The 12,763-nt window shown below is 27.3% G+C and overlaps 2 protein-coding genes across 2 annotated transcripts; one reads left to right on the top strand and one right to left on the bottom strand.

Moving 5' to 3' along the window:
• Positions 1–654: 654 nt before the first annotated feature.
• On the bottom strand, positions 655–6,433 carry LOC114367510 (methylsterol monooxygenase 1-1-like). Its single transcript, XM_028324700.1, has 4 exons — positions 6,046–6,433; positions 1,984–2,306; positions 1,051–1,198; positions 655–884 (listed from the first exon to the last, which is right to left on the bottom strand). Exons 1-4 carry the CDS (start codon positions 6,373–6,375, stop codon positions 804–806), a joined length of 882 nt encoding a protein of 293 aa, XP_028180501.1. The 5' UTR covers positions 6,376–6,433; the 3' UTR covers positions 655–803.
• A 2,064-nt stretch (positions 6,434–8,497) lies between these two features.
• Positions 8,498–11,345, top strand: LOC114425625. Its single transcript, XM_028392561.1, has 7 exons — positions 8,498–8,690; positions 8,787–8,843; positions 9,080–9,205; positions 9,797–9,866; positions 10,179–10,274; positions 10,439–10,552; positions 11,072–11,345. Exons 1-7 carry the CDS (start codon positions 8,560–8,562, stop codon positions 11,123–11,125), a joined length of 648 nt encoding a protein of 215 aa, XP_028248362.1. The 5' UTR covers positions 8,498–8,559; the 3' UTR covers positions 11,126–11,345.
• The last annotated feature ends 1,418 nt before the right edge of the window (positions 11,346–12,763 follow it).

Here is a 12,763-nt window from a genome sequence, read left to right as displayed (position 1 = left end):
AATTAGGAAATGGTTGTATCGGAAAATAACTGCACAAACTGCAACCAAAGTCACTGCACATCTTAATATCTTTCTATAATGCAAGCCAACAACCCAACTACTAAATGGAGCTGTTTTCAGGTTCTGTAAAAACAAGAAGCAGTGGTTTTAGATTAATTATGGGGTACTTACTGAAAAGTAAGACATGATTATTTATTTATTTGATATTTATAGCTGAAAAATAAGAAACCACCCCTAAAAAATTTTAAAAAAAAAGATATTCCAGTAAAGAAGATATTTTTCCCTTTCTAATTTCCTTCTCTATTACAAATTACAATCCCTATACCCCAATGAGGCTGTCTCCCTCGTTACGATAGCAGTGGCCTCCCTAGACTCCTAGATACAGTAAAAATAGAAAAGATTAATGTTTAATATGGTAGTCTATATTAATTTTTAGAAGCAACATATATAAAAAAAAATGTTGTATAAGAATCAAACTTCACATAAAGGGTTTAAGCCGAAATGTAGAAAATCTGAACCGTACAATTTAATTTTGTGTTGTGTTAAATATAAACGTAAATATAGTTAAAATCAAAATGTTGCAATATAGAAGGCCAATTAATAAATGTATGGATAGATATAGCATTATAGAATTGGACCTTAACTAGGCTAATCTATTGAGGCTAAGTAGCACGAAACATATAAAAGTACATAGTGATATATAGGTGTACAAAAATAAAATATATAAAGCAGATGAATTTATAAGTAAATTAGTCTGAATTTTAAGATGTTGGATGTGAACATAGAAGAAATATCAAAATCAGCTATCCATCCATCTTGTAATTTTGGGCAATGAAGGTGTCAGTAGAATTTTTCTTGCGCATCTGCTTCCGATATTGATACCCCTGCAGAATAAGGTATATATAGTAGTCTCGTTATAGTGATGGGTTATACTTATACGAAATATTGAATAATTCCTATGAACAATTCTTTCACCCTTAAAAGTAGAATAAAAGATACTATAATTTGTAACTAATGCTTAAACCAATTATTTAAAAATATTAAGGTTACCTTATGGGTCCCGTAAATGTAGTCACAATAGGTAAATACTGAGGCAAAGTTGCTTTGACTTTTTCCACCAACGTAGTGATGGTAGTCATGGTATGCAGGCCCTCCATAAAATGGTATATATTTTGTGGGACTCCAAGGAAAATCATACCTTTTAACATGTAACAATATGAATAAGATTTAAAAAAGAAAACGTGGTGTGTATGTGATGTTAAGGAAAATTTAGGTCAGAAACAAGAAATATCCAATATATAAAGATATGCAAATTGTTCATATGCACTATATGTCTATGTTTCTTTCAAATTTCCCAGCTTATCAATAAAACTTTTTTCACTCCATTTTTTTATGAAGCATTTTTTAAAACGAGTGCTTCACAAAAAAAATGTCAAAATAACAATACAAGACTTACATGTGTTAAGATTTTTAGTGCTATTGTAGTATTAAAAATCTTTTCAAAATCATTTGCAAAAACAGTATTTTTTAATAGAAAAACGTATTTCACTCATTGTATATCTCCAACCGAATGTTCAATTACACATAAATATCTATTACCATTAACCAATAATCATATATTTCAAATATTACACCAATTGTTAGTCTAAGACATTATAAATATTATTCAAATGAATATCATATATCATAGTCATTGAAATTTGATATTTTTGAAACATTAAATGAAGAATAAATTATATATGCATTGATATTATAAAGGTTATTTGCAGTGCCATTTAATGACAAATATTGATAATATATGGTAACTTTGTTAGTTTTTACAATAATACTTTAAAAATTATATCAAGAAAATTGGTTAATGGTTTAAAAATTTTAAACTGAAAAATGAATATTAATTTATCATTTTTAATCATATTAATTAAAATAATTTAATCATGATTATACTTATAGAATTGTAGTTACTTGAGAAAATCAAAGTTTTACCCGCTATGAGTCTCGATGGCTTCTAGCTGTCGCAAAATGAACCATAGCCAATAGGTTGTTATATGCCCAGGAACCAGTGCTGGGCCTAGAAACGAGGGGATACCCAATATGATTATCTCGGCCCAATGGGCATAAGGTGCTGAGAGCCCAATTGGTGCTACATATTCATGATGAACCTTGTGAATCTTCTCAAATGCCCACTTGCAATGGAGCATCCTATGAATCCAATAATTCGAAAAATCTTCTATGACAAAGTAAATAAATAATTGCCAAAATAACTCCCAGCCTGATGGCAATGACAAACCAGTTCTGATCCCAATCCACTGAAAAAATTTGTGGGAATTTTTTTTTAAAAATCCAGCCACTATTATAACGCAAATAAAATAAAAAAACAAAAAAATGCATAACATATATAATAAACTATAAAGATAAACAAAAAATCTAAAATTAAGAAAAAGATCATTAAAAAAATGCATAAAACAAACAAATTGTGTTAGGAGTCAGATGAGCACTTTCTATAACGGAAGGGAATACTTTATTAAAATAAATAATTTAATATTAAAAGAAGATAGGCAACACCAAATTTTATTAAAGTATGGAACATATAGATTTGGTAATCCAGTACGTGGATTTTCTTGTAGTTTATTATTATTCAGAGATGGGGTGGATTCATTATATGTAAACTGCAACCTTTTAAGTGGATGAGCATTTTCTTTGGGTAAACATCTTAGTTTTTTTTTTCTTGCATTTATTTATCCCTTGTAATTCTAAATCTCTGCAAATCTTGTGTTGTTGTTTCATTTTAATAAAATATCTTGCTTATAAAAATTATTAAAGATAAAAAAAAAAGTTTTAAGCCCAAATGTACTTCAACCAGCATTTATATAATGGTTATAAATTTTATTTTTGTTAAATATCTCTATTTTTTCAAACAAACTTATAAGTTGGTAAAATAAAAAATAAGTTAACTAAAATTATAAACATGATTGGCAGGGACAAGGCACGTCCCCTCCCTCAAAGTGCATATCTTCTGCAGTAGATTAGAGAATAATTTGTTTTCAAGGATTTTGAGAATGTTTAGGTAAATTCTTTGTGTGTTTTCATTAAATAAAACTAATAGAATACTATATTTTTCATAACTAACACGTTTAATATAAAATGTGCAAGACACAATTGGGGATGCATGTTGGCCTTTAGTTACCAATGAAAGCTCTTGGACAAAGTGTGCTGACATCGATTTTGATAGTTGGTTCAAAGCTCTTTTTAATATATACAACCATTTTTTGTGCAAATTGGTAGCTATTATGATTTTTTTTTCTTAAAAAGTTGTTACAATATGAAGTTTACAGTAATTTTGTGGTGGTTATAATTGTTTTGGATTTCCGAAGATACATTGTTTACTTACTGATATATAGCTCTTTTGGAGAAATATTCATATCTAGTTAATGCTTACGAATCTCAATTGATATTGAAAAAGATTGTGGGGGGTATGAGAGGTGGTGATTTTTTTATTGAAAATATTTGCGTGTAAATTGATATACTTAATGATTTCTGTTGCAAAAGAACGGGTGACGGCATACGTAAAGTGGTGTCGGGTGCAGTGCATTATTTGTGTTTTATTTTGGTAGAAGTATTTGTATAACATTTTAATAAAGAATAAATTTAATGTGGTTAAATATATAATTTAAAACTAAAATTGACTAATAAAAATTTTAGTGTTGCAAATGCTGCTGTAATTTAATATAGAGGATATCCTTTCCCTCCCTCAATAGTCAAGACTTCACAAGGTGTAAAGAAAAATGGTATTTCTCAACCTTTAAAAGGATAAAGATGTAAAATAAAATAAAATAAAATAAAAAGTCTCAATCCCATCGCACCATCGTCATCTTTTATTTCTCCCACTGTGGCACTGTCATTCTGCGGTTGCATCATGTGCATATTTAATAATTGCATCATGCATGCAGACATGCAGTATTGTATGCCAGGTGTTCTTTATTTTTCTTATCTTTCTAAAATTGTTAGGATTAATCATCTCATTTTTTTAATTTAATTAATTAAACCGTCTGCTTTCCAAGAGAAAGAAATAATTTTATCTTTTTTTCATTTTTATGAAAAAGAGAATTTTATCTTTCTAAAATAATTGCAACTTTAGCCAGTTATCTTCTCCAATATAATAAGCCAGATATTTTTTTATTAATTTACCACATTCATTATTTATTGACTACAAAAAAATTGTGAACTAATCAAAATTATTTTAATAAAGATTAAATTTAAGAGACAATATAGAGATCTTATAATAAAATCAAATAAATTCCTAAGAAAACCCTATGTAAAAGATGGAGGTAGTACCTAAAAAATGACTAAAAATATTTTTTTTAAAGATAAAAGATCAAATTAAATTTAATAAAAAATGAAATAACTAAAAGTATAATTTAACTAATTTTTAACCTTTAACTTTATTATATGTATTTCTCTTTTACTGAAAATTTCAATACATAAGATCTCCAAACCCAACTTCTCGACTAATTAGAGATATTACATTAATTATAAATTAAATAAAAATTATTAATCATTAGAAAGCTTGAATAAAAGATTATTAATTTTAATGATTAATAATTTTTATTCAAGCTTTCTAATAATTAATAATTTTTGTTTAATTATTAGACGGAATGTAGTATTATAAAAAATTAAGCTTGATAATTTTTATTCAAAATTTTAATAATTAGTTTATAATTAACTTAATAATTTAATTAATTAAAATTATTTATTAATAATATATAGGAAAATCAAACTTACCAATTTATAAGATTGTGAAATATTACAATTAAAATTCAAGAAATGAAAATCATAAATTTAAGAAATTAAAAAAATCAAGATTATAATTTAACCAATTATAAATCACTGTTAATAATTTTAATATAATTATTGTGAAAATAAACACTTACCGTAATATATAATAATCTATGCTTTTTTTTTTGCTGGTACAAGTAACTTGAATATAAAAATAATGTAGTACTACAACGTTACATATTTGAAACGACAAAGGACCTAATCCTATTTGTCACTTGGCTAAATGGTCGCTGCTGAATTGTTTCACTCGGCTCAGACTCCAAGGTCCAATTAATTTACTTTAGTGTGTTTGGATATTAATTAATACAGTACCATTTAAGCCCTATAGTACATTGTGTTTGGATATTAATGAATACCATTAAACCTCACCATACCTTACCACTGTGTTCAGATATTAATGGATACCATTAAATCTCACTTATTTGCATAGCTTTTCATGTTTTTAAAGTTAAAATTTCAAGAAAATTAGAAAAAAAAAACACATTAAAATCATTTTTTATTAGCAAGAAATAAGAATGTTTTAATTAATACCACCGAATTCACGATGATATTCATCGTTTGACAATTTTTAAAGTTGAATTCAACCATGCGAATTCACTTTGGTCTTTAACCGAAAAACTAGGTTTCCCCTCTATGTTTTCTTCATTGTTAGCTACATATTCTTTGCTGGGCTGAAAATTTGCTCATAGGAATTATCTTCTACAAGCTTTAATAATATATTAGCTATTTACAGGTTACAATAACAATTACCATGATAATAGAACAATAAAAACTTCACAAATTCACAATTTCTAGTCTATTACATGTTGTATGCATCATTAAGATAATATCTTAATTTGATGATTAAATTAGTTAAACATATGTTGTTAAAAAAGTTATTCATCAATCATCCGTCTAACTTCGAAGATTACAATATTTATTCATTCCATACAATGAATGCTCAATATTTATTCATCAGTCTAAGTTCATGATGTATAAATGTAAGATTTAATTAAAACACATTCACAGTGCAATAAGATTATTTATATTATCATTTAATTCTAAATTATCATATTATTTATAATAAGATAGCTAATATTGTAATAATTATTTTAAAAAATACATCAAAAATATTTTTTTAATCGATTAACAGTGTATAATTTTTTATATTAATGTTATATGAAAATTAAACTCCAAGTACAATGCATGAAACAAACAAACAAGAGAGAATACCTTGATGGTGGGATAAGAAATTATCTGTAGTGGGCTAACTGCAATGACAAAGGTCTCCATGACATCTTTGTAGCACTTGAACATTTCCTTGAATGATCTCTTAACCGAGGGCTGAATTTTGTGTTTGTTTAGCTTCTCATACCCACTAAGCTCCATTAATACGAAAGGAATTGGAGCTATAGAGTAAAATAAGCACAAGAATAGAGTGTTGTGGCAATGAAGAACAAAATCAGGTTTGTTGGCAGAGTATTTGAACCATATTGTCTCAGCAAGGGTTAGTCCTCTGCCTAGTGCAACTTGTGCTCCTTCAAGGGTATGGTAAGGGAGCATTGTGAAAGAGGAAGAAAAGGAGGAAAAAAATATGGAAGAGGAGGAGAAAGTGAGAGATAGGACTTTATATATATAGAAGAAAGAAAAAAGAGAGGGAGCTAGAGAAAGACAGAGATTTTGGGTGATTCCACAAATGTCACAAATAACCTGATCACATATGTTTCATATTAAACCTGAAATGAGTGATTATGACATAAGAGAATTGACTTTGAATATCCTACTAATGAATGTATAAAATGTGTTGATTAAGGAATACTAAAATAAGATTTTTATAAAAAAAATGTTGCATTAATAGATCGTGTATAATATAGTGTGAATAAATAAGTTTGGCTGTTTGTGAAAGCTTGAACATTAAGGAATAAGGAATAAGTATATAATTTTGTCATCAAACCTAAATATTAAGAAATAAATATGCAATTTTGCCTCAACAATTTGATTCTCGCTCCCACATATCTTTCAATGTAATGAAGAACTCAAGATTAATTCTTTAGAAAATGTTGGTGTTCTAGTTAATTTTAATAAGTGCTACTATTATTATGATGAAAATATGAAAAGGCCGGATTCAAGATTTGTTTTTTTTTTTTTGAAAGGGTGGGTACAAGATCTTTGCAATAATCAAATAGGAGGTGGATTCGAATGGATATCATATCACCAAACATTTTATCATTTATTATTATTTTTTGGAATCACTTTTAGAAATAGGTCTTCACAATAATAATAAAAAATAAGTATATTCAAAATAGTTATCACAAATAGCATAAGGTTTTGTAATAATCACACAAGAAGTGGATTCGAAATTACTACCACTAAATATTTTTTTTATTTTTGTAAAAATATTTTATTTAATGTTATACATGGTAGTCACAATAATAAAAAAAGGAATTCAAAATGATTATCACTAACAACTTAAGGGTGACACAAAAGAGACACACTAGCCAGAAGAAAAGTTGAATAGTATATATATGAACATTGAAATTATTTTTTAAGAAATTCACAAAGCTTTGATAGAAAATAAGTTCATGAATTGTTTTCGTTCAAAGAAAATGTGAGACATAAAAGAAACAAAAGCACAAAACACAATTTTTTTTTTATAGTATTTCACTTAACTTAAAAGTTACATTTAGTTCTCTTTCAATCTTAAAAAGATTTCACTAACCAAATTTAAAAAAAGTATTATTCATACCACTTATGGTTATAATAAATGTTTTTTATACTTCTAACTACAACAAACAATCTCAATCTGAGATAAAAAAAATTCAAAGACTCCCTTCAAAACTAAATATAAATAAAATCAATTAACCCTTTATATGTTTAATTAAGAAAATTAGCTAATATCATTTAATTATATTATTTGCATTTAAGAAATATTTTTTTTTCTAAAGTATATTTCATTCAAATTTGATGTCAAAAATGAAAGAAATCACTGGAAATAGAATATCATTAATTGAAGGATATATTTTTGAGATATCATCATTAAATAATTAAAATTTTATTTATATTTAAGTTCAATTTTTTGTTTGTTAATTATACTTAGATACAAATGAAGTATTCTTCAACATAAAGTCACTTCTATCCTTCACAAGCAACAAGCAACAAAGTATTTGAAAAATTACAAGAATATAATGAGGAAGTGAGGATATGTACGTTAAGCATAGATACAACAGGGCAGGGAGAGTTTATGCTCAAGGTGTTTCATTCAAGAAAAGTATTAGAGGAGTGTGAAATGGAGCCTTTGTGATTTCCCCATTCCCATCTTCCTCTGTAATCTTAATTTATACTTTTAATTTTTAATACAACGATATTTTATTATTAAAATATTATTTTGTTAATCGATAGACACAGTTGTCTAAAATTTTATTATTGCTTTCATACACTGAGGGAACAATTTATTTAAGAAAAGAATTTGTATTTGATTTTTCTATATATAAATTTTTCTTACATCAACCATAATCACTCATTGTAATTAAAAATTAAAATTTCAATAAGTTAATCAACGCTCACGTTTTCTAACACAAATAATAAAAGAGAATATTTTTTTGGTATATGTGTTTTAATTATAATAACTAATAAATCCACAACGTGTATGCCACTTCCCATTGTCCCGCACATACACTTGAAAAAAGTCCAATTTGCTTTTTAGCATTGGTTCGCACCTAAGGCACCTTCCCAATTCAGCTTCTAACGATGACACTTTGTAGCACGTTTTCCAACTTCAACATTCACATATTAAAAAACAACAAGGGTTCCTTTTCTCGTCGATTTCAACTCTCTCAGAAGCTGGATGACGATAATTTCATTGATAAAATCAAACGAAGGTTCTCACTGATTCTCCCTTTAATTTGCCACCTCACATGAATTGTATAATATATATTTATATTTATGCTTGACCTTGAATTGTTCCTATCTTAAAGAGAGCTCATACTGGAAAGTGGAGAATTAGCAACCATTGGTGCCATCTTCAACTTTAGGTACACTGCTTTATTGTTTTCACAATGAGAATAGGTGACCAAAATTTAATTAATTCTTATAATATTTGAAAATATTTCGAGAAATTTTATGTAAAATTAACTCTTTTTCTTTAAGATTTATGTGATTACTTCATAGCAAATTCTTGTCAAGTTTTAAGAACTTTTGAGTTTTGATGTGTGTTTTCTATTGGAAATATGTGGGGATATATTATTTTGGATTTTATGCTTCTTTGCAGAGGCAAAAAGCCAGATTATCTTGGAGTGCAGAAAAATCAACCGGCATTAGCACTATGTCCGGCAACTAAGAACTGCATATCGACATCTGAAAATGTCACTAACCTCACACATTACACTCCTCCTTGGTGAAATTTCCTTCTTTATTTTTTTATTTATTAAAGTTTTAACTTTGGTTTATGATATTATCTGAATCTGAATTGGCTGCAAAGCCTGCAATTTGTTATTGAATATATATTGTTGTTGAGTTTAATTTTACACTGAATAACTTTTAAAATAATTATTATAAAAATCAATAAAATTATTATCTATATAAAAAATATGATTAGATGATAAAATAAAACTTTTGTATGGTATTAATACATGAATTATTTTTTGTCCAGAATTTTTCAGATTGTCATAAATTTGTATTTTGATAAAGTGTATAATTCACTCAATTTCAAAATAACTGACTTTTTAACACCAATTTGGCAAAATGTTGCTTATGGAACAATTTAATTAATTATCACATTTTAAAACCATTGAAAGTTCAATTGGTGTTGCCGTGTTGGGCGCATTGAGCCCTTAACTTAGGAAATGTATTATCTCATGTTGAATTTGCTTTTTTTTTTTTTATTTCTCTTCAGCTAAGTTCCGAGCATTGAGCCTTTAACTTAGGAAATGTATTATCACATGTTGGGTATAGATTATTAATTAAGAGAACATTGATTATTCTACAGGAACTACAATCCTGAAGGTAGGAAAGATCATGTGAGCAGAGAAGAGGCAATGGAGGAACTGATAGATGTGGTAATTTTAATTAGGATCATGTTAAGTCTTAAGCTACTTAGTTAAAGAATCAATAAACAATTTTTTTAGGAAATCACGTGATTAATTACATTAGAAATCACAGTTACACTGGCAATACTGTTATATAAAAACTATTTATTTTAAATTGGTTGACTAGTATCTTAAGAACACTTATTAAAAAAGTGTATTGAGTTTTTGTATCTCAATAGGAGTATAATTAAGACTATTTATAGTTGGTTTGTTATAGCTACTGATGAGTTTTCAAATCATTAAAGTTACAAAAATCAGTTACTATTGTTTTTTATTTTACAGATAGAATCGACAATACTACCAGAAAATTTTACACCAAGGATTGTAGAAAGAACAGAAGACTATCTTAGATTGGAATACCAAAGCCCAATCTTGGGGGTATGTGAGTAACTCTCATATGGAAACTTAATTATCCTATATAAAGTTTAAAGAACCACATTAATTATAATTTCATGTGGTTGAAAAGGACTTTTTGTTTTGATTTCTTTCTTCAACTCCTAAATTAAGTTGGTGTCTAAAAAAAAACTCCTAATGTTAAACAGTTTGTGGATGATGTTGAGTTCTGGTTCCCACCAGACAGGGACTCGGTCGTGGAGTATCGATCAGCATCCCGATTAGGAAACTTTGATTTTCATGTCAATAGAAAGAGAATCAAGGTAAAAATTCACCATTCATTCAATATCTTTTTATTTAATACTGTGTTTGGAATTGCAGCTAGGTTCCAAAAATCTCGGTGTTCCACTATGATTTTTCGCCATATAAGTTAGTAGTTTAAGGTTACTATGATTTTTTCAACGTGGTTTATCGTGTTTCCAGACAAACTTGCATATGATGTTAGAATTAAATTAAAATACACTCATTGATATATTGTCATTTGTATTAACTTCTTTAGAAGTCTTGCTTATAGTATTTTTAATTAATGATAAATGCTAAATAATGTTCTAAATAAACTGATTAATAATTCAAAATAAAAAAATATCAAACTGTAATTAATGCATCTTTATTGTGATTTTCTATGCGCTTTCAATGAGTTTTCTAACAAGAACTTTCTATTTTGAATTTTTTAACTAGTATTAATTCTTAGTGCATTAGTCAATGTGACCCTTAATAATTAATTGATACTGTATATTTTTTTATACTATTATTATGTTTTGAAAACATATTCTAATTGACAGGCATTGCGACTAGAGTTGGAAAAGAAAGGATGGGCATCTCAAGACTCAATTTAGGACATCCTAACCCTAACCCTTAATAACATAGTGTAATATATTTAGTATAAAGTGGAAGTTTAAAATAGTTAATATTAAAGATGAACACACTTGACCATCTCAAAACTTTTTCTACTTAAGAGGATTAGTTATTTCCCCTCAATTTTTGAGGATCACAATAAAAACTATATTGACATTTGCAAGAAAAATTAATTGCTATTGTATTTAATATTGGAGTTAAGTTGTACATTTTTCATACTTAAGATCTGAGATGATGAATGTAAGGTGACTTTAGTGGTGACGGAATTAAAGTGTATACAAGCCACAAATTTTAACTTCAATGTCACCAATATCATTGTATGCAGAAAAAATGAATAGTAACTTTTTACTATTAGACTGAAAAGCCTGCATCAAGCATTGAAGGAATGGAGTTTCTTTGATCATTGGACTGCCCATCTCATAGTAACTCATCTTGAAGCAATTAATGCAGTAAAAACTAACTCATCGTGAAAAGTTCATTCTCTGCTTTATTTAAATTTTTACAGCAAGTAGATTGGAATGCATGGTTTTTGCCATGTTTTATACTTGACAAAGATAATGCAAACTATAAACACAAGCAGCGGAGCTGGTATGCACTTGGTTTGAGATAGGATAATGATATATTGGACACTCGAATGCTACTAACATGTCATTGACATATTCCATTTTTTTTTATATTTTTCTTTTTTATTACATCATATTATCAGTTATATGAATGAATCATTTTTTATATGGTATCCAAATAAATTTTTCCATTGATATAATATAAGCCATATTTTTATGATCATCATTTGAAGTGCTTCACTAACGTATTACGTATGCACGCGCAATCAACTTGAGATAGGGGTTGTAATGTGTAATAAAGTGAGAACCATACGTGTTTGTCTCCTTGCACAAATTTCAAAGTGGTGCTGCAAATGCAATGCAGTTGTGGTGAGGTGTAACATTGCAGCGTTTTGCCAATGTAAAGTGTCGGTAGAATGAGACAAATTAACATCCTACGAGATTTCTTTATGTTAAAATAATCTTTTTAAGTTTGGCAAGAAAAAGAGAGTACTATTTAGATAAGAAAAGAAGCTTGCTCTATAACAGTTTTGGATGCAATCCGATATCTGAAAAAAATTATTTAATCTAATTTAGATTTTTCTTTAACATATTGAATAGTATCTCAAAATTCTAAATAAATATTTTAATCCTTTACCCATTTTAATTAGTATTTTTAAAGAGTATTTAATTTGGGTCACTAATGATTTTCCAGGATAAAATCGATACACATTATTTAAGGAATTAATTATACTAAAATAGAAGGCAAAGTTGAAATTTTTAATAATTTAAAATAAAATGCTCCAAATTAATTTATTGAACTAAAATTCATAAAAATAGAGATAAAAAGTGCAATTTAGCTTAATTAAAAAAAACTATATGACAATTCAAATTATTTATCGTAAATCTAAAATATGATTTATATATTTATTTTTATTATAAATTTTAATTCAACATTTATCATATTGACCCAAAAAAACATTTATCAGACGTACATTGCCCAAAATAGTAATTTGATGTCTTTTTATTATTATTTAACTCCATTATATATTTATATAAATTTCGCCCGGCCCAAAT

This window comes from Glycine soja, chromosome 9 (genome assembly GCF_004193775.1).
Source record: "Glycine soja cultivar W05 chromosome 9, ASM419377v2, whole genome shotgun sequence".
In the NCBI taxonomy this organism is placed as follows: Eukaryota; Viridiplantae; Streptophyta; class Magnoliopsida; order Fabales; family Fabaceae; genus Glycine; species Glycine soja.
This window is presented reverse-complemented; position numbering and strand designations above follow the sequence as displayed.

What these genes read in the sequence shown, in the direction of transcription:
- LOC114367510 (XM_028324700.1), bottom strand. Translation starts at nt 6,375, where the DNA reads ATGCTCCCTTACCATACCCTTGAAGGAGCACAAGTTGCACTAGGCAGA. An exon ending in GCCATCGAGACTCATAGCGG is followed by an intron (nt 1,199 to 1,983) that starts GTAAAACTTTGA and finishes ACATGTTAAAAG; the next exon opens with GTATGATTTTCCTTGGAGTC. An exon ending in ACATTTACGGGACCCATAAG is followed by an intron (nt 885 to 1,050) that starts GTAACCTTAATA and finishes CTTATTCTGCAG; the next exon opens with GGGTATCAATATCGGAAGCA.
- LOC114425625 (XM_028392561.1), top strand. Translation starts at nt 8,560, where the DNA reads ATGACACTTTGTAGCACGTTTTCCAACTTCAACATTCACATATTAAAA. An exon ending in TGGAGGAACTGATAGATGTG is followed by an intron (nt 9,867 to 10,178) that starts GTAATTTTAATT and finishes TTTATTTTACAG; the next exon opens with ATAGAATCGACAATACTACC. An exon ending in TCAATAGAAAGAGAATCAAG is followed by an intron (nt 10,553 to 11,071) that starts GTAAAAATTCAC and finishes TCTAATTGACAG; the next exon opens with GCATTGCGACTAGAGTTGGA.